The sequence below is a fragment of the Notamacropus eugenii genome, chromosome 4 (genome assembly GCF_028372415.1).
Source record: "Notamacropus eugenii isolate mMacEug1 chromosome 4, mMacEug1.pri_v2, whole genome shotgun sequence".
NCBI lineage: Eukaryota > Metazoa > Chordata > Mammalia > Diprotodontia > Macropodidae > Notamacropus > Notamacropus eugenii.
In genome coordinates, this window is record NC_092875.1 from 236,613,731 (window position 1) to 236,640,867 (window position 27,137).

The 27,137-nt window shown below is 38.1% G+C and overlaps 1 protein-coding gene across 4 annotated transcripts in view; it reads right to left on the bottom strand.

Annotated features, from left to right (window-relative positions):
• The window catches only part of ARHGAP28 (Rho GTPase activating protein 28), a 195,775-nt gene that overhangs the window by 62,211 nt on the left and 106,427 nt on the right, over positions 1 to 27,137 (bottom strand). For all 4 annotated transcript variants that reach the window (XM_072604264.1, XM_072604266.1, XM_072604265.1 and 1 more), the window contains exons 2-3: positions 11,122 to 11,324; positions 4,079 to 4,296 (exon numbers count right to left, since the gene is read on the bottom strand). In XM_072604264.1, coding sequence (XP_072460365.1) covers positions 4,079 to 4,296; positions 11,122 to 11,324 — 421 coding nt within the window. The remainder of the gene's footprint in view (positions 1 to 4,078; positions 4,297 to 11,121; positions 11,325 to 27,137) is intronic.

Sequence of the window (27,137 nt, forward strand, 5' to 3'; positions counted from 1 at the left end):
CATTTCCCAGATTTCTCAACTCACAAATTCCAAAGACAGCTTCAAAGGTTAGGGAGAAAGCTCTTTCACCTGGGTGGGAAGGGAGCTGGATTGGCCCCAGGGTGGCAGTGGTAGCCGTGTCCACTTTTGGAGTCCTGTGCCTAAAGACCCTGAGGGAAATTGAGTAGCTGATCTGGGTCTCAGTCCTGAATGGTGGTCCAGAGGTGAGGAGGAGCACTGGTGTGGTAGAGCTGGTGGAAGCTCTGGAGAGGGAATCCTACTCACAGATCCTGGGCAGAAAAGCTTGTGGTTGCTCCCAGACCAGAGCACAGTCTAGGAAAGGAGAACATTCCTCTCCCTTGATTGTGCCATCTTGGAGGAACTGAGAACTTACAGGTCCCTAGAGTATACCCTCCACTGGACAAAGGACTCAAAAGTCAAGTAAATGGCTGGGCAAATGCCCAAAAAAGGGGGAAAAAATAAGACTATAGAAGGTTACTTTCTCAGTTAACAGGTACTTTCCTCTATCCTTTCAGAAGAGGAAGAACAATGCTTACCTTTAGAGGAAGACATCAAAGTCAAGACTTCTGTATCCAAAACCTCCAAAAAAAAATATGTAATAGTCTCAGGCCATGGATGAGCTTAAAAAAGATTTTGAAAATCAAGTAAGAAAGGTGCAGGAAAAATTGGGAAGAGAAAAGAAAGCAACACAAGAAAATCATGAAAGTGAGTCAACAGCTTGCTAAAGGAGACCCAAAAAAATGCTGAAGAAAATAACACCTTTAAAAATACGCTAACACAAATGGCAAAAGAGGTCCAAAAAGCCAGTGAGGAGAAGAATGCTTTAAAAAGCAGAATTAAGCAAATGGAAAAAGAGGTTGAAAAGCTCACTGAAGAAAATAGTCCTTTAAAAATTAGAATGGAGCAGATAGAAGCTAATGACTTTATGAGAAACCAAGAAATTATAAAACAACACCAAAAGAATGAAAAAATAGAAAACAATGCAAAATATCTCACTGAAAAAACACTGACCTGGAAAATACATCCAGAAGAGATAATTTAAAAATTACTGGTCTATCTGAAAACCATGACAAAAAAAAAAAAGCCTAGATCATCTTCCAAGAAAGTATCAAGGAAAAGTACCCTGATATTCTAGAACCAGAGGGTAAAGTAGAAATGGTAAGAATTCACCAATCACCTCCTGACAGAGGTTCCAATAGGAAAACTTCTAGGAATATTGGAGCCAAATTCCAGAGTTCCCAGTTCAAGGAGAAAATATTACAAGCAGCCAGAAAAAACCAATTCAGGTATTGTGGAAATATAATCAGGATAATAAAGAATTTAGCAGCTTCTACAGTAAGGGATCAAAGAGCTTGGAATATGACATTCCAGAGGTCAAAGGAGATAGGATTAAAACCAAGAATCACCTACCCAGCAAAACTGAGTATACTAGTTCAGGGGGAAAAAAATGGAATTTCAATTAAATAGAGGACTTCCAAGCATTCTTGTTGAAAAGCCCAGAGCTGAATAGAAAATCTGACCTTCAAATACAAGAATCAAGAGAAAAAGGAAAAGGTAAACAGGAAAGAGAAGCTTTAAGGAACTCATTAAAATTGAGCTGTTTATATTCCTACATGGAAAGATGTTATTTGTAACTCATGAGACCTTTTTCAGTATTAGGGTAGTTAGAGGGAATATAAATATATGGAGGTGTGTATGGGTATGTATGTATGTATGTGTGTGTGTATGTATACATATGTGTGTATACACATATTGTGAGCCGAATATGAAGAGAGAATACCTAAAAAAACCAAAATTTACTGCTGAATGGAATGTACTAGGAGCAAGAGAAAGGGAGAGGTAGAATGTAGCAAATCATCTCACATACAAGAGGGAAGAAAGAGCTTCTACAATGGAGGGGAAGAGGAGGGAAGATAAAAGGAAATAATTGAGCCTTACTCCCATGGGATTTGGCTTAACAAGGGAATAACATACACTCTATTGGATATGGAAATCTATTTTACCCTGCAGGAAGGCAAGGGGGAAGGGGATAGGAGAAGAAAGGTAATAGAAGGGAATGCAAATTGGGGAAAGGGATAATCAGAAGCAAACACTATTGTGGGAGCACAGGTCAAGGGAGAGAGTGGAATAAATGAAGGGCAGGATAGGACAGAAGGAAATGTGGTTAGTCTTTTACAACATTATTATGGAAGTGTTTTGCATTGTTATACATGTACAACTATATTGAATTGCTTGTTTTCTCAATGAGGAGAAAATCTGGCCTCATATACTTACTAACTGTGTGGCCCTGGACATATCACTTAATCCTATTATGCTTTGGTTGCTCATTCTTACAAAGAACTGGAGCAGGAAATGGGAAACCACTCCACTATCTTGCCAAGAAAACTCTAAATGGGATGACAAGAGTTGCCATGACTGAAATGATTAAACAACAATAAAGCTATTGTGATTACTACTACTACCACTACTATTACTATTACTATGACTTCCACTGAAGAGCTAGTAGCATATTTGTGTTGGGACCGAGAGAATTTTTTTCCTGAATATACCAGATAAAATTCATATCAAATACACAAAAATTTTACCACTGAAAGAATTCTGTGAAAGCAAGGCTAACATGACAAAATGAATTAAAGGGTTGAGGCAACTATGCTAATAATTCATATAGACACCAAATGACAAACATTCCTTTGTTGTCATTCTTGAGGAATACCTGCTTCATTTTTGACAAAAATCACAAAATTGAGACACTTTATTCATTACAAGATCCCTCTTCTTCTCTACTCTACAGCTCAAACTCCCTTGATGTCACTCCTTATTCTGTCTCACTGAAAAGAAGTTCTGAGATCCAGCAAGGCAAAAGCCAAAGGAGTCCATGACACAAAAAAGGTTGAGAAACCTTGGTCTAATCTAATTTCCTTTACTTGCAAATAAGCAAACTAAACCTTCCAAAGATTCAAGGTCTAAGATGACTTTCCCAAGATCAGAAATGTATTGGCAGATCAGGATTTTGGACCCAGATCATTTCCACTAAAGCATATGGTTTGAACCCAAATCTTCTGAATCCATTATACCAGTCTTTGTTTCCTACAGACCTTTTTATGATAACCCCTCCCCCACCCCGCCTTTTACTCTCTGACTTCCAACTGGGGCAATATACAATACAGTGCTTTGCTCAGAGTAGTAGCTCAATTCATGAGTCACCTTGGGTAGATCATTTACTGAGCTCCTGAACTTGAGCTTCCTCATTTGTAAAACAGGAATAATAATACTGGCACTATATTTCAAGGGAATGTTTTAAGGACTAGATAAGACATTATATATAAAGTCTACACAAATGTGAACATTGTTAAAGGATGAATGAATGAATGAATGCATGGATGAATGAATGAAAAATCAAAAACAGAAATAGAAGCAAGTTCTCATGCAAAATGGCAAGCCCACTGGAAAATTCGGGCCAAAAAATAGCCATAAATAAAATAGAATTAAATCTTATATTTTTCACTAAATATGTGATATGTCTTTCACTAAATTTAGACATAAATCTATCTATCTATCTATCTATCTATCTATCTATCTATCTATCTATCTATCTATCTATCTATCTATCTATATTTAGAACATTTAGAATATTTGATTAAAAATCCTGTCTCTTTCTTTGACATGATTTGTTTTCATCAAAAATATAAAGGCCATTAACACACACCTACCATTTTAAACCAATATTCAGCAGATTTAGAATGCCATATGCACACCCCCCATCGATATGTTTGATCCCCAGGTTTAACCCCAGTGCTTAGATTAGTAAATAAATACCTCATGCTTCACGCCAACAAAAACGTGTGTCATTGCCAAAATAATTCTCCAACTTCCAGAAAGAGAGGGAGTGAATTTGAGTTTGGATGAGAGATTGCAGATGGATAGAGATTTATCATTTTTAGGTCATGGCCTGTAAAACTTTGAACTAAGCTGCTGTCCTTTTCTTTGCAATTAAAATAAATTGATTTAGCCTTACCTAGCCTTTGCTTTCAATTTAAAGCAAATAATAAAATATTTTTAGAGCATAGTCATTACTCACAGGAGACTCAGCAACTCCAAAGATGTCTCGGACATCCCTGACAGAATGCTTGTTCTTCTTCCTCATGGTTTGGGTATAGGTGTTGTATCTCTTCTGGACTGCAGCTGCCTGGGTTCGAGTCAAGGTGGAGAGTAAGGCCTGTCCATCTTCCTCTTCTGCTCCTGAGATTAGTGTTGATAAACCCACATCTTGCAACCACTCAGCTTCCAGCTCTCCTTCTGCAAAGGGGTGACCAGAGAGGGGTTACAAACATTCTCTGGACCAAGAGATGCCACATTCCTGGATGTATCAGGGATGAGGGAGATTAAATAGAAAACGCAATAAGGCAAAAAACAAGACAAAATGAAAAAATCCTACCATTTCTGATGAACCACTTCAAGAACTTGTTAGAATTCATTTATTAAAATCTATGTTGTAGAAAGTTGACTAAAAGACCCATCCTTCTGTGTTTTTCAAATCAGTACGTTCTCTGTTATTTAGAACATAGTCTGGCCTAGTGAAGCAAATATCCTGATTAAATGAGAGTTGCTGCAGGAACAAGAATGAGATTGGATATTAGGCAGAACTTTTGCCTGCGTTATTCCATTGGAACTTCACAAGAAGGCAGTCACCATTTACTGATGTGGAAACTGAGGTACAGACAATTGCCTGTGTTCATACAAATAGGAGATGTAGCAGGTAGGATATGGACTAGGATATGGAGGGTAGGAAGGCAGGATATGTAGTATAGAGGTATTAGCTTTGGTTTATTTGTTTGTTTGTTTTTAAGGACCAGACCTGTGATTTCATTTGTATGGGCTGTTCCTCTACCAATGCAGACAGGAATCTATCCTGCTATTTGTAATCTTACAGATTTTCCTGGAAGGACTCAGAGGTTAAGTGGCTTGTCCAGAGTCACAAAGCCAGTATAGGGTAAGAAAAAGATTTGAATTCAAGTCTTCCTGACCCCCAAACCAACCAGCACTCTCATGTACTTACAGCATGTAAGAGACATGCTGTCTCTTAAAGCCATGAATATACTAGATGGATGGATAGGTAGAAAGACAGACACAGTGTGTGTATCTATGTGTGTATATTACTCTCTGTAAACACTGTATAGGAGTTTTCTTTTAAAATTTTTTACTGATATTTTTCATCACCTTTACTTCCAAATATATGAATTCCCCTCTCTTACTCAGGGAGTTATCCATTGAAATCAAGATTTTTTTTTTGAAAAAGAGAGAGTGAGGAAAAAGGCAAATTAGCAAAATTAAGCAATACATCAATTGAATCTGATACTACATTCAATATTCAATTCCTACAATCTCCCACCTCTGGCAAGAATTGGGGAGGGGTACTTTCATTCCTTGGGGTAGGGACATATTTTCAAAGAATTAGAATAGAAGAGACATCACACTATAACTAAAATTTAACTAAACATTAGTTAATCTTTGATGATTAGATGATTAATGATTTGATAATGAAAAGGCAGTTCCAAATTATTCTGTGCCTCAAGGTCATCATAATGAACATCAGTTATCATTCACTGTACTATAGGTACAAGCAGGCAGTCATGGAGAGTTCTGATTAATTACATGTCAAATGACACAAAATGTATCATCCATCCAAGAACTGAAACTATCCCTAAGTGTTCCCTAAAAAAGATCCTGTTTCATGAACAGGTAAGAGTGATTAGAAATCCTACTAGGCTTATATCATATCCTAAGAAAGGAGGAAAAGATCCATATACGTGCAAAAATATTCTGTGGTACTTTTTGCTCTATCAAAGAACTGGAAACTGAGGGGATGCCCATCAATTGAAGAATGGCTGTAAATGTAACGGAATAGCATGGTGCCAGAAGAAGTAACAGTCAATGGATTCAGAGATACCTGGGAAGATTTATATAAACGGATGCAGAGTGAAGTGAACAGAACCCCAGGAATATTTTTATACAATCATTCCTGTATTACAATTCCTTTGTAGCATGATGAAGAAAAACATAGTGACAGATTTAAGAATTATGATATATGGATATAGGTAGTGTATGTATATATAAATATATATATATTCCATATATAACAACCATCAGCTACTCCATAAAACTGTCTATAATTCATACTTCTCACCTCTCAGCAGAGGTGGCAGCAGAAGAGATATTTTCCAGACATGGGCAATGTACAGATTTATTTTGCTTACTATACTTTTATATACAATAAGAGGAGGTTTATTGGGGGACAATGGGGCATAATGATAGCATTATGTTTTATAATAATTTATAAATATATTTTACTTACTAATAAAGGCAATATTTTATTTATAAAGGTAATATTTCAAAGAGAATAGAAAAAAGAATAACAAAATATTCTTTAATTTGCACAGGAAAGAGCAGAAGGCAATTCAGAAGGGGACCCAGATAAAGCAGTGTTGAGGGTGCCATGTTATTTTTACCATATACATTTAAACGGAATATTACAGAGATCCCATTGTCACAAATAATCTTTTTCTTTCCACTGCATGTGAACATGTTCCTATTTGTTGGTGTTTATCAAATTCATCACAAAAATAAAGAACCTTTTCAAACGGTTTGGAATGAGCACCAGAGTAGAAGCACTGACCTCTGCTTGCATAGTAATTGCAGAGACTTCTAAAGGGCATTTTCTTAAGTAGGTGAATATTTCATTTGAAATTTCGTTTGTTCTATCCACTTGCTTTGGAAGTTCTCTTAAACTTAAAGATAATTCAAACATCAATTTCAGCTCCACCCCTGCCTAAACTATTACGAATATCTGAACTAAGTCAGCCTCAATTGATGATGTTTCCTTTAAGACTTGACATAGCATTTTGTCCTTGGAGACAAAGTTGAAGCAAGTGCTTTCGTCTTCCTGCGAGATGGTTCATCAAAGAAGACCCCAGGTTGTTTATTTCAGTTTAAGTTGCAAAATGTGGTTTTAGATATAGGACTTGACTAAAATAGTCACAAGAACTGCACCTGTGATTTCAATGTTTTAGGGAACTCCCAGGAGAGGAAATTCACTCTCCTGGTGGAGGTTAGTCATCTTCTCTACAACCTTCTCTCAGAGAATTTCCTAAAGTAGTGAAAAGTTAGGAGATTTATCTAACGTTACACAGTCAGGATGTGTCAGAGGTGGAATCTGAATTCAGATTTCCTTGGCCCTAAGGCCAATTCTCTGTCCACTATGCCATGCTTCCGACTTGCTTAAAAAAAATACATACATATATATATATAATATATATACCCTGTCTCCTATTTGCCAGCCAAATACACACTTAGTATACACTCTCTTTGTGGCCTCCAAAAAAGGAAGCAGATATTCAAGAATCACCTTATTTTATGATCATCTCCACATGCAATACGGCTGCAATTTAGGTAGATGACTTGGCCAACTCAGTCTTTAAGATGCAGTTACAAGGATATTTAAGACTGTTTAAAGATGGTAGATCAGTTTAAGCCCTGTCTTACACACAGACGACAAAAAGCAGAAGAGGTGAGGGGCACAGGGTATGAAAAGAACGTCTACAGCTTAAAAATATGATCCTCCAACTTCTCTTCCTCATCAGAGACAACTCAATGTCAGGGGAGTAACTTTGGAATGAAATAAAAGATAAAGGCAATTATTCGAATGAATCAAGGAAATGCTACTGAGCATCAATTTCTCCAAGGGATGGTGCTTGTCTTATGTTAATGGCATCCTATTTCAAATATTTTATAAACTGTAGTGTCTCCCTCAAGATCCTTCCCCCATGTCTTTGGAAACCTGCTGGACACGGCTTTCACCTTTTTCTCCTCCTTGAGCTAAAGGAGAAAATGAAGCAGAGAAGATTCTAAATTACCTCCTTGGTATTGAGATAACCTCTGGTAAACTGGGGTTCCCAGAAAGGGAAGGAGGAGTTAAATAATAATTCCAAGGATCATATATTTAGTACTGGAATGGACTTTAAAGTCCACCTCCCCTACCCCCATCATTTTATTATTTTATTGGAGAAAGAAACTGAGACATGAAGGTGAAAGTGACAACCACTATCACAGAGGTGGTAGAAGGCAAGGGTAGGACTAGAACCCAAAGCTCAAAGACGTTCCTCTTTCCAATGTACCATGTTTTTCTTGGTGGTGTCAGTGAGCTGGCCTTCTGTGCTAATTAATGACTTATCTCTATTGATTATCTTCAATTTTTCCTGTCTATATCTTGTTTGGGTAGTTAGGTGGTGCAGTGGATAGAGCATCAGGCCTGGGGTCAGGAAGATCTAAGTTCAAATCCGGCCTCAGATACTTACTACCTGTAGGACCCTGGGTAAGTCACTTAACCCTGTTTCCTCAGTTTCCTTATCTGTAAAATGAGCTGGAGAAGGAAATGCCAAACCACTCCAGCATCTTTGCTAAGAAAATCCCAAATGGGGTCATGAAGAGTCAGATAAGACTGAACAACAAATACCTTGTTTGCATCTAATTGTTTACATGTTGTCTGTAATGTTCTTGAGGGCATCCTCTAGGGTTTAGCACTAGGACCTAATAGGTGCTTAATAAATGCTTGTTGACTGACTGATACTTTGAAAACTGAGTAAGTTATTTGGGGGCCCATCAGAAGTCTCCCAAATGTACACTTATGGAAAAATCTGTCAATATACATTTATTATGCACTTACTGTACATCAGACACCACCACATGTTGCACAAGGTTTCAACAAAAGGTCAAATTTTAAAAAAGGTTGTATGTGGGGAGGGCAGGGCAAAAGGAAGGGGTGAAGAGACTGTTTATGTTTTCATATTAGTTTTTATTTGTAAATTTTCACTTCATAAAACTTTTCACACTTTCATACTTTGTTTTCACATAATTTTCTTCAAAACAGTTATCAAGTGGCTAATGAACGTATTCATAGATTTATGACTACCACATAATAACTCGGATATGCGTTCAGTTCAATGCAACAAGTGAGGTCTAATAAAGCAATGAGTTCTCATTCGACACTCTTTGGAGTTCAAATCCTAGCTCTGACACTCACTGGCTTAGATACTACAGGCAAATCACTTTATCTCTCAGAGGCTGTAAGACAGGGTTAAGACAGTACCTGCCTCACATGGCTGTTTTGAGGAGAAAATGAGAGTGACAAAGCACTTTGCAAACCCTAAAGTCTCACATAAATCTTATGTGCTATTATTATTCAGGATCCCCCCAAAATACAATTCCATAGCATGCGTAATAATCTTGCTAGTTTACTGGCTTACTCTGGCAAGATGCACAAAGAATCAGTAATCCTTTATTAAGCACCACTGCACTAAGGGCTGGGGATCCGAAAAGAGGTAAGAAGTCCCTATCCTCAGAGAGTTTATAATCTCAGAGTCAGGAAGACCTGGGTACAAGTATTGGTCCTGCCACACACTGAATGTGTGACCCTAGCCAAATCGTCTAAGCACTCAGGACCCCAGGCAGCTCTCAAAGACGGTAAACGGCATAAAAGGTACCAATCTACCTTAGCAGGGGGGAGTTCTGTAAACCAATGAAATCATAGGTCTGGTAATATATTAAAATATACACATGTATATAGATCATACATTATGTACACATAATATATAAAGAGCTATGGAGAATATATATTATATATAAGCTATATTATGAAGTATATGTACATCCATATACAATGTAGATACACACATATGTACATGCACATGCATATTTATATAGATATACACACATGTCTATACATATGTGCTTCTACATAGATATATATTAAACGTTATCCCAAAGATACATGGAGAAACAAGTCACAGAAAGAATGGGAGTTTTGAGACAATGATGCTAGCAGGATTAAGACGGTCAAAAGCAGCCCATAGGAATGCTAAACCATTGGTGATTTTATGGATGAAGCACGTGTAGAGCTCTGCTAATGTCTGCTAATTGTATTGCAATGAGAGAACAAGACAGCACAAGATTGATGTTTGAGTAACTACGCTAGAGGGGGAAGTGGTGGAGAGTAAGCCTCATGGAGACTGTAAACATGAAAACTGGAGGCAAGGGTGATGTGCCTTAGGAAGTCCTGGACTCCAAAGGAAAGAACTGTATCAGTTATGTGAAAGTAATGAACTTGCTTTCCCATTTCTATGTGAATTCAGTAAGCTATTAGCTAAATCCAGGTTTCCTCTAGGTTCCTTCTGACTTCAAAAGGCCAAGATGGAAGCTGGAGGAGGGGGGAGGAGAATCAGAGAGAAAACACTCTCTCCTTACGCTAACACGCTGCTTCTTGTCACAAACCGATTCACACCTGCTCAGCAAGCACTTTACCACTTGCCACTAATTACACTCACAGTCCCACCCCCACCCCCCTTCTCCCTACACACTTTTTTCTCTTGCTGAGGCCACTGGGCACTCAGAAAAAGTGACATTTGGATAACTCAGCATCTAACACCATTCATCACCATTGGCCTCAAACTGGTCTCTCCATCAGGATAAGGACTAGAATCAAGGGCAGTCAGTCTGATTTGCTCTCCTTGTGCACCCAAAGAGTGTCTTTGAAGGTTGTCTCTAGGATGACCTACTGCCCTTACACTCCACTGTATTGAAAGCCTTCAAAAATGGCTCCAGACTATGCATCTTCTATTACACTCACCCACTGGAGGCTCTCCACCCCATCTCCATCAAGTTCTTATAGCCCAAGGGTTCAGTCTGGTTAGCTGTAAGCGCTACTCTCCCCTTCAGACGGCAGACTTTTCTGCAGGGTTCTTAATGCTAAATAAGACCTCTAACCTCTAACCTAAGAAAAACTCATCCCTTGTCAATGCAAATGAATGGGTCTGACCTCCTTCCTTAAATATCCTCATACTAGGGTTCAGCTGGCACTCTGTGGGTGGGAAGAAATGTGACCTTCAACCAGTCCAAGTTACCCAGAAGTTGGCAAGAACTTACATGAACCTGAGGTCATTAATATAGAGAAGTCTCTTGGCTCACTATGTTTACTCTGGTCTCTATTTGGGAGGAACACACGAATAGGGGAGGCAATAAAAAATATTCACAGAAATCAGAATCTGGGAAACAAAATAGGATATTACCCACCATCAGCAGGCTTGACCTCAGTGACTGTCTGTTCTTCTTGTCCACCCTCACTGTTTTCTTTAATACTTTCAACTTCACACCAGAAATCCTCCATTGAAGTACTGTCCACAGAGGCTTGGGAGTTGGACCGGCTAAATGTGGGAGGATGGAGGGATTCATTGGAGAGCATTCTGTTAATTCTTCGGCAGCGAGGGATAGATTTTCTGGGGGAAAGAAAGAAATTCAATTAAAAATAAGTCTAAAACATTTTGGGAAATTACAAAATTAATATAGAGCTAAAAAAATCAATGCTTTAGGGCATAATGTTTTAAATAGAAATGGAGTTGGAGGGTTAATGTAACTGTTTCCATTATCAATCCATGAGAGTTTCCATTGAATGTACATATATATGCCTTCAATTTCATTGGTTGCCATCTATATCACACTGCAGCTGAGCAACGGTGAAAATCAGCAGATCTTTGGGGTATCCTAAGTCTACAAGTGAAAGCTCTATCGTAGTCATTAAATATAATATAATGCATTATTTCTAACAGGAAACTGAATCCAACTGGAACACAAAGTTCCAGATAGATCCATATACTTCTCCTGGTAGAGAAAAACAAAATTTTCAGCAGATTAAAAATAAAAGACATGACATTTATGTTTTATGTACTTTCTTCCCCTTCCTTCTTGTCAAAGAGAAGGTACAGTATCCCCTACTCCTCACTTATGCCCTTGATTCCATGTTTCCTTCTCCTCTAGAAGCTGGCTTCCAAGATTATCCTTTTCTCTCAAATATCTTCAGTGTCTTTCCCTCTACCAACTCCCTCCCCTTTCTCTACAAAAATACTCGTCACCCCAGTTTGAGAAAAACCTTCCCTCAACACTTTTACCCCATCCAGCTACTGTTCTAATCTCTCCTGACTGCTACATGTTTTGAAAAAGTTACAGCAGTCAGTCGATAAGCATTTAATAAGTATCTACTATGTGCCAGGCACTGTGCTAAACTCTAGGGAAACAAGCTCACCTAACCCAACGGAAGAGACAGAAAGCAAATATATATATGAAAAATAGACCCACAGACAGAGAGATATAGATATATACATACACATACTTTATGTATGTGTGCACATATATATATATATATATATATATACACTAAATGTAGGATAAATAAACAAGCCATATGTAGGATTAACAGGAAATAATTAACAGAGAGAAGGCACTAGAATTAAGATGGATTGAAAAGGCTTCAAGGATTATCTGTACTAAGTACTTCTACTTAGTATAAATTCCTCTACTTAATACCCATTCTCTTTGTAACCTCTTTTTTAACCCCTTGTAATAAGGCATACATCTCCACCATTTTACTGAAACCATTCTCTCCAAGGCCACCTATGACTTCCTCCTCACTGAATCCAAGGTTCTGTTCAGGGAACTTCTCTTTTCTTGTATTCATCAACTTCAATAGCTTCTCTATATAGAGGACCCTCAGATCTATAAATCTAGTCCTGACCTCTTTCATGAATTCCATAGCCATGTATCACAATGTCTACAGGACATCCAGTAATTCCATCAGCCCTCAAACTCAGCACATCCAAAATCTTTTCTGTAAACCTGCTCTTCCTTCAGACCTCCCTCATTTTGTTTATGGCTTCACTATTCACTCTGTTTCCTACATTTTTGTAACCCTGGGATTATCTTTGCTCTACTACCTCTTTGGTCTCTCGTATTCAACCAGTCTCCTTGATTGATTGTCACTTCTATGACATCTACCCTTCCTCTGGCATTCTATTGCCCCTGTCCTGGTACAGGCTCTCTCACCTGCACTAGCCACAATCTCCTAACAGATCTTTACACACTCACTCTAAAATTCCTCCAATCTGAAGTTCATATAGCTGCCAGAATAAACTGTTGTTTTAATGCAAAGATCAGGTCATGCCCCTCTTCCTTTTGAGAATCTTTGGGCAGGAGTACTCTGCTATCTCCTATATAAAGTTCAGATTCTTATGCCTGACATTCAAAGACTTGTACAACTCAGGCCAAACTTCATACAGTGCTACTCTCTTCCATGTATTTATTCTATGCTCTAGCTCAACTGAACTATTCTTATTCCATCTCACACATGCACTAACTCAGTGATCCAGAGCAAACCATTTAATTTTTCTATGCCTCAGTTTCTTCATCTATACAATGGATTGGCCTCAATGGTTAACAAGGTCCTGTCTAGATCTAAATTTATGATTCTATGAGCCTACTCTCATTCTTTAACTAATGATACTTAAAATGACTGTAGGTCAAATTATAGGGGTAGCTAGGTGACAGAGTGGATAGAGTACCATGTCTGAAGTCAGTAAGACTCATCTGTCAGAGTTAAGATCTGGCCTCAGACACTTACTGGCTGGAACTGTGAGCAAATCCCTTAACCCTGTTTTGCCTCAGTTTCCTAATTTGTAAAATGAACTGGAGAAGGAAATGGCAAAAAACTCCAGTTTCTTTGCCAAGAAAACCCCAAATGGGGTCACACAAAAAGTTGGATACAACTGAAACAACTGAACAAGTCAGATTGCACTTTGGCTCTCAGCTCCTCTGAGAAACAAAGTGAACTATCAATCAATCAATAAACATTTATGAAGTCTTTGCTATGTGCCAAGCACTGTGCTAAGCACTGGGGCCACAAAGACAAAAGTCAGTCCCTGTCCTCAAGGTGCTTACAATCTAATGGGGGAGACAATATACAAACACAGACAAAGAAAGTTATATATAGGATAAATAGGAGATAATTAAAAAGGAGAAAGCAGCGGAATTAGGGAAGCCTTGTAGAAGAGACTAGCCTCAAAAACCAGGATTTCAGTCCTGCCTATGACATAAAGGCTATTTGGTCCTGGGCAAGTTGTCTATGGTAGACAACGCTCATAAAGTCATAAAAAATGCTGATTTGCTTTGACAAAGGGAATTTCCTCACCAGAGAGTTCCCTACAATAATTAAATCATGGTATTAGTTCCCATCTCTAGCAATTTTAATGTGGGTGTGAGGAAGGATGGTGAAAACTACGTTGGAACACGTAGTCTGGAAGATCAAGGAATGGATGAGGCTTGAAGACTTTTCAAGCTAAATGCCTTTGTATTAGGAATAATTTATTTAAGAAGAGTCCTGTGTTGGATGAAACCTTATGTTAAACACATAGCCTGGATCTCAGGCCCACAGTATTCCCCAGTTCCAAGAACCAGATTAAAACATAATTGGGAAAAATTCATCATAATAAACAAAAATACAATAAAACACGGGCTTCCTCATTTTTCAATTGTGCCTGACTCTTTGTGATCTCATTTGGAATTTGCTTGGCAGATATACTGGAATGGTTTGCCATTTCCTTCCCCAGCTCATTTTACAGATGAGGAAACTGAGGCAGATAAAATTAGGTGATTTGTCCAGGGTCACACAGCTAGTAAGTGTCTGAGGTCAAATATGAACTCAGGAAGATGAGTCTTCCTGACTCCAGGCCCTGAACTCTATCCACTGTCCCACCTAGCTTTCCCACATACAATAAAACGTTATCTATCATCTGTCTATCTATCTATCTATCTATCTATCTATCTATCTATCTATCTATCTATCTATCTTTCTACCTATCTACATATATATGTGTATATACACAGAAAATATATTTATATGTAACATAAATACATTTATAAATTATACATTATATGCTACAATATATTATATAAGTATATACTACATTTAGATGTGTAATGTTACAGATTTTAATAGCATTTTAGTTTTTCCAATTGCATATAAAGTAAAATTTTAGCATTCATTTATTTAAAAATTCTGAGTTCCAAATTTTCTCCCTCACTACTCCCCTCCCTAAGATGGTAAGCAATTTGACATAGGAATAATATGATAAATAAAAATTATGTCATTATTGAAGTTGCAGGGATCCTTATTATGAATTAATGGTTCCTGCTTTCTAATTGAGTTTGACGCTACGGTCTTAGATATGAGCTAGCTAGCTAAGATTTGAACCGTGGCCCTTTCACTCCAAATTCTATGTGATACCAAAATGCCTCAGATTTTGGCTATGATCAATGTCAAACATGCTATTTTTAAAGTGATATTGACTACATCATAACATAACAGCAACTGGTTCCAAAGACAGCCATCATTTGAGAGCCAGTTGTCTGCCTGTTGTCACATCATCAGCTGGTAGGGCCAAAGGTCAAAGTAAACATGAAATCATAAAAGGTAAAGATGAGGAGGCAACGTAAAACAATTGCTGCAACTCCAATCCAGTCTGTTTAAAGAATCTGTCAACTCTCTCTCTCTCTCTCTGTGTCTCTCCCTTTCTCTCTCTCTCTCTCTCTCTCTCTCTCTCTCTCTCTCTCTCTCTCTCTCCACACACACACACATACACACACACACACACACACACAGAAATTGATACAACTGAACACATTGATTCTACTACAATTTCTGAGAGTTTAACCAATTCAAAATAGCTGCCCTGCCATAAGGAGGGGTATGAAAGAGCTCAGAAATTTCCTTCACAAAAATAATCTCCTTGCTCTCAAGCAGGGCTACACAACTTTAGGGTTGCAAAACAGGACTGAACCAATTCTTTCCAAGTTCAAGGCCTCCTCAATGATGAGATTCAATGGCTCTTCTCTGTCCTCATTTTACTTGACTTTGGTATACATGACCTTGAATCTCTTTGATAGCTTCTCCTTCCAGATGTTCTTCCTAGGCTTTAGTTTAGACCATTTCTTTTGGGTATTTATTCTTCCTTCAGTCCCTGAATTGACCCAGGACCTATCCACAGTTCTTTTCTTATGTTCCCACTTCCAACCTTCACCTGGATTTTAGTCCCACATCTTCAATTACTTGTTAGATATCTCTACAAACTCTGCAAGTTTAAATTGAACTCATCTTACCCTACCAAATACCCCCAATAACCCATTTTTGTTGGCAGGGCCACCAGCTTCAGAATCTTCAAGCTCAAAATCTCAGTCATCTTTGACTCTTCTCTCTCCCTCACCAATCAGAGTCAATCAGTTGCCAAGTCCTACCATTTCTACCTCACACTGGCCCTTGAATTCCTCCATTCCTTTACACAGTTAACACCATAATAAAGTCCCTGATACTCTCTAACCCAAGTTATCGTAATAGCATCACACCTGATCTTCTTGTCTTCTGTCTCTGCCACTCTCCAATTCAAAAGGAAGAAGATGGGGAAAGTTGCTAGACAGTTAACTAACTCAATCACATGCCAACTGAGTGTTGAAACTTGACAAAAGTATTATACTCTTCCACAATGGAGTCGTCATTTTAAACATGTCTTGAAAGTCCATGATTAAGGCGGACACAGTAAACTGGTGGTACTATGTATCTCAGCCAAGTAAGATGTACCCAGAGTAGGTGGGGAGAGGTACCTGAGGGTAAATCTGTCCGTGAGATATTCATTCCAAAGAGATGCCATTTCACAAGTATAGACCAATCCATTGCAAGCAAAATTTTCACGCTACCTGTCCCGAAGTGATTTCAGAAGGGTCATTCAAGGAATTAGAGGTTGGTAAAATCTGTTACTATTGCCCAGATTCTTCTTGGTCTTACTTCTGAGTCCAAGAGGGGTCACAGCAAGTAGAGAAGAGTATTTGCTGCATTTCTCAGTAATCATCACTGCTTATCAATGATGTTTGATTCCTATCAAGATGTGGTTAGATTTGTACTTGTTAAAACCTACAGTTGCTTATCAGTGAATTAGATGTTATTGATTGAGCACATGTGCCAGGCACAGTGCAAAACAATGGGGATACAAAAAAGGCAAAACTTGCCCTCAAGGAGCTCATATTCTATTGGGGAAACAATATGCGAACAATTATGCACATATAGGATAGATTAAAGGTAATATCAGAACAGAGGCACCAGTGATGGGGGTAGGCAGTGGGAGGTAAATTAGAAAATGTCTCTTTCAGAAGGTGGGATTTGATCTGAGTATTAAAGGAAATCAAGGAAGATAAGAGATGAAGATGAGGAGGGAGAGAATTCCTAGGATGAGGAAAAGCCAGTGAAAAGGCAAAGACTAAAGAGATGGTGTGTACTGTGTGACCAACAGCAAGAAAGCCAGTATAGCTTGATTACAGTATGAAAGGACTAAAGTGTAGAATGACTGGAAAGGTAGGATGAGGATCTTGTAAAGGGCTTTAACTGACATAGGATTTTATATTTGATCCTGGAGATAATAGGGAACCACTGGAGTATTTGGGTAATGAGATGGAAAAACACAGATAGCCAAGTGTAGGATGGATTAGAATGGGAAAAGACTTGAAAGAGGAATACCAAGTAGAAGACGATTGCAGTAGTCCAAGCATGCTGTGATGTGGACTTAGACCTGCGTGGTGGCAGTGTAAAGAGGAGAGAAGGGAGCATGTAAAAGAAATGCTGAGGAGGCAAAAATGATAAGACTTGACAATAAGACAGACATATGGGGATGAGTGCAAAGGAGGAATCAAGAATTACCCGAAGACTGACAGCTTTGGTGACTATGAATATGGTGGTGCTCCCTTGACAGTAATAGCAAAGATGGAAGTAGGAGGGGATTAGGAGGAGAAATATAATGAGTTAGGGTTAGAATTGAGGGTCACCGGATAGAGACGATCAGCAAAGCTATGGGAATTGATGAGATCACCACGCCAGATAATATAGAAGGAAAAGAGAAGAGTACAGATCTTTGGGGGATATTTACTATTAGCTATCTTATAAGCTATTTTAAATTTCCAAGCCCTTCCATAATGAGTAGCTTATGCACACAGTTTCTCTTAATGACAGTTATCAATGCCTATTAATTCTCTCAGTTATTTAGCAGACTTCTAATGAAGAATCTCTATTAACTGGAATTATACATCCATGGTACAATGAAAATTCACATCCATTAATGATGACCTGGAGGCATGAAACAATCCACATGTACCCACTGATAATTCAACCAGAGGATTTAATTATATTTAGTAGAAATGTAGTATTAAGCATACTTTATTATATTAATATTTCAATTCTTTATCAGTAATGTGTATATGATACACACTATAATTTTCTTCTTCAATACTTCATGGGACTATGATTTCATTGCAGGGGGACACTCCCCTCAATGGCCTAGTAAATGGTGTCTGAGAGTTGTTATTGTCAAAAAAATTCAATCAACTTACAGGCAAGAAGAGGCATAAAGTAGAAGAAAGAATATCAGGTTTGGAGTCAGATGAACTAAATCTGAATTCAGACTCTACCATTTATGACATATGAGTTTCGGCATGTCACTTAAGTTATCTGAGCTTTAAATTCTACATCTGTAAAATGAAAAGATAATCTGTAGGGTTCTTCTAACTATAAAATTATAATCCTATCATCCAACCATAAGATGAATGAGCTCCCTAGAACCTATTAAGCCTGATCCTTGGCAAACACCATGCAGACAATTCTCTAGTTTATATTTGGAGCCTTTCTGGATTGGAAGCATAGACAAAGTTGATGCCCTGAATAGACAACCTGATTAAACATAACACCTCATTCCTCAACCATTCTAAAAAAGAGGTACACAGTTCTTTCCCTTCCATCCTTCATCGCTGTTTTCCTTTGGAAAAATATTTAAGAAACTGGTATTAGTGTAACTGCTTTTAATATTGTCCATCACACTTGTTTTCTAGGTATAAATTTAAGGTGATGGCTTAGCTAAAAGATGAGAGTTCTTCACCCAGTGGGTGGTCTGAGTGCTTTCATCTTTCTGCCAACATTTGGACTTCAAGGTGGAGTGTGCTAACAAGAACAATGAATGAAAGCCAGCTGTGGGCATTTGCTGCTTCATAAAATACAGCTCACAAAAAGCTGTGCTTTGGTTTCAGTTAGAGATGAAAACATACGTGGTTTGTTGCCAGAATTACCCATCTGCCATAACATGGATGATTGGAAAGACACATTGAATTCTTCATAAAAAAAAAAAAAAAAGGAATGGGAGGATAAGGAAGAGATACGTTCCCAGAAAGTTTCTAACTATACAGGGAGAAAAAGGTCTTCAATTTCCCCTTCATTAGAATATACCTTTGTTCACCCTTTGTCTGATATGCATATTTCTGTCTTTCAGACATTTATGATGACTTTTATTTATTCAATTTTTCAAAATCAAAGAATTTCAGTAAGACATGAAATTCATAACAGCAGCATGATTAGAGCTAATCACAGCTTTGCTTTTAGATCCACAAGATAAGCCTTTTTTGTCTTCTATTTTACCACGGTCTAGATGGCTGAGACTTCAAAGACGCCATTACGGATTCCAAGGGAGAAACTGTTTTCTTTATTCTTTTTCAAATGTTCGTGTCTTCCCCTGTGCACTCCCCCAAGAGCCACCAAGGACTTTATACCTTACTAATCTTTGAATATCCAAATCTAGTAAAATTTGGACCTCCTTCCCCATTTGTAAGCAGGAAACTACTTAAGAGATCTGGTGACTCTTCAAACAGTTCACAAACTCTAGAGCAGGCAAAGGTTTTTAACTATTTGGATCACATACCCCTTTGGCAATTTAGGGAATCCTATGGATTCCTTCTCAGAATAATGGCTTTAAGGGCATTAAATAAAATATAATGGAAACCAATTATAATGAAATATATACATATATATTTAAAATATCTTTAAGTACTTTTTAAAATATGTGTTATTGTTTTTAGAGTCCCAAGTTAAGAACCCAGACATTTGATTAACAGGAATAGCCATCTTTGTTAGGCATGGATCTTATATACTAAGCAGGATCATAAATCATACAAAGGATGCATTTCTATCATGTCCAAACTATTTTAGCAAAGAAATAGATATGATACACTATCCCCAGGAATGTAAAAATGTTAAAGGGAGTCATTTGCTAAAGGATTTTGTTTATGGTAAAAGCTAATTGAGCCCAGGATACTCAGGCCTCCTTTCTGTAATTAGAATGAGAATGTTCTATTAACAGTCTGTCTGCTTACATTTTCAAGGTTCTTCAAAGAAATGCTGCTTTATTAAAGATTTCCTAAAAACCAAGCACATACAGCCTTGTCCTTTAAAAGCTGTCTAATGAACAACCATCTGCAGCTAAGAAAGTGCCTGTAGGTGAAACCATCTCCATGGGGTGACCACAGACCTTTTATAAGAATGGAGGCCCTTAGTAAAAGAACCACTTTGCTCCATTATGACAGCAATGAGGGTGACTTCGTTTTTAAAGTCATATCCAAATATTTTCTGCTGGGTGGAGAATGACCATGCCCTTTCCCTCCTCAAACATCATATAATTATGATCCCTAACGCTTCCATCTGCCTAGAGAGCCTTAATCTATCACCTTAGACTTCACCATATATGGAGAAAACAGAGATTTCATTGCCTATTTGTTTCTTTATTGTGAAACACTAGCAGTCAAGAAACTAAACAAAAAATTGAATATGATTAGCAACTTTAGTCATGGGAAAAAACCCAAATGCCCAGCATTTACCATTATGCTGAGAATTATCATGCAGTCACTGAAAGCAGAGGACATTTTCAACATGTCAGATCGAAGGAGTTTTATGGGCAGGAAACACACTGGCTAAACACAGGTTCTGCTGAGCTTTCATATGGTGGTGAATATTAAAAAGAGATTTGCTCTTGGCTGGAATAAAGCCACATTTTTTGTGGTCTCTTTGTAATAACAGTTTTCTTATATAGGTTGTTGTAATTTTAACATCCTACTCCGTATGCTTCCTGATAACCCTGCAGTTAGCCCTTTATTGTTGGTATATCCCTGACTACTTCTGAGCTGGTTGAAGTTTTGATTTGATTTTTTTTTTCATCCAGGTAGATTTGGACCTGAAAAGGGAGACAGAATGGTGAGTTGAAGTGAACACCTTCCTCGAGAATCAAAGAATGAGAATTCAAATCCCACCTTGGGTATAGAAGAACAAGGGGGTTTACAAAAGATGAGGTCACATCTGGTACTTAAATAGCACATGTGTTACCTTGGACAATTCATGGGATCTTTCTGTAAAATGAGGGATTTGGTTCAGAAGGACTCTAAGCTAACCCAGGAAAGTATCCTGAGAATACAGCCACCTCCATCTCTGCCTGAAAATGTTTAGGAGGTCCAAGAAAGAAATAACCCAACAAATAACCCAACAAAACCCAGCACTTTTCATTCCCTCTTAAATGGCATTCACATTGACATGAACCAGATTTCAGAGGGAAGGTCCCAAGTCCTATCTATTGAACTTCAGAAAAAATTATGTTACCCAAGAAACAACTCTCCCTGGGGTGAGACATTTAGGAACAGCCTCAGCACACCTTCCCAGCTAACTAGCTACAGCTCAGATGGAGAAGAAGAACCTTGGCATTCTGGGTTTTTCTTTTTTCTTTTTTTCCCTTTTTAGCTTCTCAATCATCTTCACATTCTTAAATGTTTACAAGTAAGCTTGATTTAGCTGTTTTACAGGAAAGCACTTGAAATGCTCTGATGATAAAAAGGAATCAGTAGTTTCAGAATAATGGATATAATGCCACTGAGAACTTGCCTCAGCTCCTTTTTTCTTTCTCCATCCTCTTTTTTTTTTAAATCGATAAAAATGTTTAATAGGTTTGCTACAGTGAGGAAAAAACACCTGCTCTGAAATCAGAGAACATAGATTCAAACTTCATCTTTGAAGCTTGGGTAAGTCACTTTAACCTCACTATTCCTCAGTTTCCTTATCTGTAAAATGAGGAGAAGGGGCTAGATGGCCCTCCCAATTCCAGATCTGTGCTAGACACTTTCCAATCTATTTCTCCCCAGTTCCTGGACTCTTATCTGTCATCCTGGCATACTCGTTCCCATTCTTATTCCACTGTCTCACTCCTCTAGTCCTCCTGGACCCCCTCCCATGGGGAAGGGGAAGGGGAGATGAAAGTAAACTAAATGATTGAAAAGTTCTGCCAAAAGTTAAACATGTCTGCTCTAAACCTCCTGTCTGGCACTAAAGGCTTCAGAAAAATATTCGGGTAAAGTGATGCTAAAACATTACACATGTTCTGCAGTTACTTGGCACAGTACTTTTTTTTTTTCATTTTTTTTCAATTAAAAAGAATGTTTTCTCTCCCTCCCACTTTCCCATTACTAGTTGGGAGAAAAAAAAAGAAAAAATCAAAGCGTTTAACAAACATGTATAGTCAAACAAAATAAATTCCCACACTGCCCATTTCCATATGCCTCATTTTGCTCCTTGAGTCCCAAAGGAGGAGGGTACCACCAGTGGGGTGTAGTTGAAATAATCCCTAAGTACGCTTTCCTTTCTTTGCTCCTTTATTCCTTTCCTTTCCTCCCTTCCTTTCTTCTTTACTTTCTTTCCTCTCTCCCTTCTTCCCTCTTTTCCTTCCTTTCAATTGTCCAAGATCACATAAAGATTTCAAAGAGCCAGGATTCAAACCCAGGACCTTCTTCATCCTACATAAAGCTGACTCCTCAAGTCATTGAGTAAAGGAGGGTTTTGTTTTGGTTTTTGTTACTTATCTACTAAACATCTGCACCGATGATGATGACATGTGAAAGTTACGATTTAGAGAGGCACAGTAAATAGACAAGGGCTTTGTGAGCTTTCTGTCCTGCCTGTGTCAAATCCCTGGCTAATTTAGAAGCCTGGTGTAGATATTGATTTTGGTCAAGCTCAGTCAATCCAATAAGTGGTTCTTATCACAGCACCTGAGAAGACAGATTAAAATGAGTAGAGAACAAGCTCTGAGACACCTTATCAATGCTGAGAGGGTGTTGGAGTAATGACAGCTCATCGCTCCTATCTTCAATCTAATTAAGTGATACCCAGTGAAGAATCTATAAGGCAAAGCGTGGGCGATGGAGTAACAAGCTTCCTTAGTGACATCCTTCCCTTCATCCATGTGGAGCGGATGCAGGTATATTGCCCCAGAGGTCTTAGTCATTTTAATTTTTTTGTTCCTGGAAAACTGTTCCACCCCAATTAATTCAGATAAATGCTGTAAAAGTAGATGACACCTGGATTTCAGAACTTGACTGAAGGAAAGAGCTTAGTTCTCTGGTTTTCTGAAGGGCTGAGTTAATTTGGAGTAGCACACTCAGTCTTCACCATTTGTGTCTGTGAAGAGATTGATGAACTTGGCATTGCTACCAGGAGATTGGATGTGATCCAGCAGGAAGAGATTGAGTTCAAATTTTACAAATGAGGAAACTAAGGGTTACAAAGGTTGAGTGACTGGCCCAGGGAGTAAGTGACTGACCATAAAAGTTAGTAAGGATCTGAGGTAGGATTTGAACTGAAGTATTTATGACTCCAAGTTCAATGTTTTACAACCTACACTACATGGAATCTCTTTCCTCTTTAACAGACCCAAGTCTCATAGGTAAGGTCTATGCTAATTTATATTACTTTGTCTCTCCCTTATGGATTTCTGTGACTTTTGTTCAAAATGGAATTTGCCCAGTCTATCTTTACTGCAAAGCATCACTGTGGTTGGGATGCTGCTTCCTAGTCCTGAGTGAATGGTCATCCCAACAGCATCCTTTCAAGTGCCTCCTCACATTCTCTTGCCCTCATTTGAGCATACCAGGCAAGAGAGGAGGGTTGCATCAAAACACAAGTGCAAAGGGGACATCACACAGTCTCTCTGGATTAATGCTTAACGTAACTACGTTGACCATGAAAGCATCCTTCTTCAAAGTCAAGTTTGATTGGCTTCTTCAAATGTGACTGGCACATCTGAGCCCTGCAAGTAGAACACCAGATTAGAATTATTTGAATAGCTGTGTATGAAACAAGTGGAATTTAGCACAAAATGCTGGATCTGGTAGGGCAAGCTAAAATAAAGGGCAAACTTGGGAAATGGATGGAATGGTCAATGTTCTAAGACTATAAGTTTGGATACCTGGATTCCAATCCCAGTTTTGCCACTGACTAGGGAAGATATTGGACCTTGGTCAATTAACTTTTGTGGTTCTTGTTGAGTCATTTCGGTTGTGTCTGACTCTTCGTGACTCCATTTGGGGTTTTCTTGGCAGAGATACTGAAGCTGTTTGTCATTTCCTTCTCTAGCTCGTTTTACATATGAAGAAACTGAGGCAAACAGCGTTACGTGATTTGTCCAGGGTCACACAGCTAGTAACTGTCTGAGGCTGGATTTGAACTCAGGAAGAAGAGCCTCCTAACTCAAGCCCTGGAACTCTATCCACTGCACCAGCTACGCAGCTTTACTACTCTGTATCTCAGCTTTCTCATCTTTACAAAGAGGTAGTTGGATTAGATGATCTCTAAGTCCCTTTCAATTCTGATTCTATATAATCTTTCAGGTTTCCCCTTCCCAGGATGATTTTTAATTGAATGCCATGTACCTGGAAGTCTTCATGAATGATGCAGAACTATTTTCTTCTTGAAACTTATTCATTTCCATTAGAGCTCTTTAAGCTGACAGTTGGCTGTCTTTCCTACAAATAATTTATTGGCAAACCATGACTTAGAGCTCCTTTGAGTTATAGAATCTTAGAAGAGACCTTAAAAGTTATTAACTATAATCTAAGGCAGTCCCTTCATTTTAAAGATGAGGAAAAGTGTACAAGGAGGTTATGGAGATGTCCTAAGTCACACAACTAATTAGGATGGGTCTCCTAACTCTTAATCTAGGACTCTTTGGTTCATCCCAGAATAGTGACTCTGATCTATGCTTTGGATTTGTACTCTTTTCTCCCTCCCCCCATCCCAACCCTGCAAAAAACTAAAGGGTCAAACGCTTTCCAATTAGTGACAGGTCCCACTTTTTAACATACTATATTCTTGAAAACAGCATTATAAAATTTTAGGGAAGAACAGATTGTCTGATAGAAGCAATTGGAATTGAATGCTTGTCCAAAGACTTAGCATCAATTCCTTGAGGTCACCTATATCACAAAAACACAAACAGAAGGACCTTCTGTTGCTAGAATTATTTAAAACTCAATCAAACCCACTAATATTTATTAAACATCTCTTATGTTCAGGGCATCATGCCAGGCTCTAGCCATACAAAGACAGGAGAAAACAAAAAACAGTTCCTGATCTCAAAGATGTTATATTCCATGGGCAAAATTATGGCCGAAAGGGTAAAATTATGTTCCAAGTCATAGGAAATGAGCATAAATATATCATGCAGGATGATTATATGGGGAACCCCTAAAAGCAAAGTTGCAATTAAGCATGCCTTTCAATATTTTATTTTAGAAGCAGAGACAAATGCACTCCACATTCCACAATTACATAGACTCTCCTAAGGTAGGATGGTTGCTTCACCATTTTGAAGTGAGGACTGATCACTGCTGACTAGAGTTTTAAAGTCTTTCAAGGATGTTTTCATTTACATTATTGCGTTCATAGCACAAATTGTTCTCATGGTTTTTTACAACTCATCAGTTCATACAAGTCTGATTGATGGATTATTATTAGAAAGGTGTTTCAAAATGGCTATCACAAACATATAGCTAAGGCAAACATAGGACAGTGCAATGACTGGCCAAGTGTTTGGCACTTGGACAAAGACTGAAGGATAACAGCAATGTCAGAAATGGAAATTTTGGCATTGATTGGGCAGCAAGGTGGAAAATGGAGCTGATACACACCAACAAAAGGGAGAAAGAATAAGGGATATACATTATCATTCTTAAAACTAGTTCAGTCTAATGTAATTTAATAGATACTTCTTCAGCCTTCTCTATATGAGAGGCAAGGTATTAGAATATATAAAGAGAAGAGACAAAAAGCAGCCACTTCCCTCAAAGAGCTTGCTTTTTACTGGGAAATATAAGATGCAAAACAGAAAAATAAATATGGGATAATCTGAGAAAGGCAAGATTACTAGCAATTTGGGGATGAGGAAAGGCTTCTGTTACGAGGTAGCAACTGAGCTGGGCCTTGAAGGGATTCCAGGGTTCAAGTGAAGAGGGATGCCATTGCACTGAGGAGGGACACCTGTACAAAGTTCTAGTGATGAAAGATGGAATGTAAATAATACTGATAATTTGTATAAATAGCAATTTTTATAATGGGTAACAACAAATAAGCCAGTGTGGTTAGAACATACTAAGTGTCATATAAATGACAGCTATTTTCAGTGGGAGAGTACTATAGACTAATACTCAATTTTCTTCTTAATTTACAGAATAAAACATGCATTTCCAAAACAGTATAAAAAAATTTATAGTTATATGAAAAATGTTCTAAATCAATACTCAATTTTCAGATAGTCTTCTTATTATTACATAAATAAACCCACCTTCAAAGAGTATCAAGAAAAGACTTCCACATTGACTGATACTTAATTTGTAAAGTATCATAGAAATGTGATCTATTTTTATCATGAGTGATCTGACTACCAAAATACTTAGTAATGATCACTGTATTAGAGAAAATGTGTTGGACTAATTCATTATCTGATCCCTGACCACCTCCAGCATATTATAAGTCTCTGACCAATACAGTACCTCTCGGGATTTGTCTCTTCTATGCTTCACTTTTCCAAGAACTATCATCCTATATCTTCTTCCTTTCATAGCCAAACTCCTAGAAGAAGCTGTCTACAACACTGCCCCCACTTCCTTTCCTCTCACTCACTTATCAGCCCTTTGCAATCTGACTTCTGAATGAATCATTCAATTAAAATTGTTCTCTTCCAGGTTACTAGTGATCTCTTAGTTTCCAAATCCACTGGCCTTTTCTTAGTTCCGATCCTGCTGGACCCCTTTGCGGAACTTGAAACTGTTGACCATTCCCATCCACTTGGATATTTCCTGGGTTTTCTTAACACCATTCTACTTTGATTCTCCTCTTACTTATCTGGTCTTTATTTCTTGGTCTCTTTTATTGGTTTGTCATCCAATTCCAACTTCATAGCTGTTGGTGTACATGAAGATTTTGTCCTGGATCCTCTTCTCCCTCTCTTAGTGATATCATAGGTTCCTCTTGGTTCAACTCATCTCTACGTAGATGACTCCCAAAATGGTAAGACCAGAGTTCTTTTGGG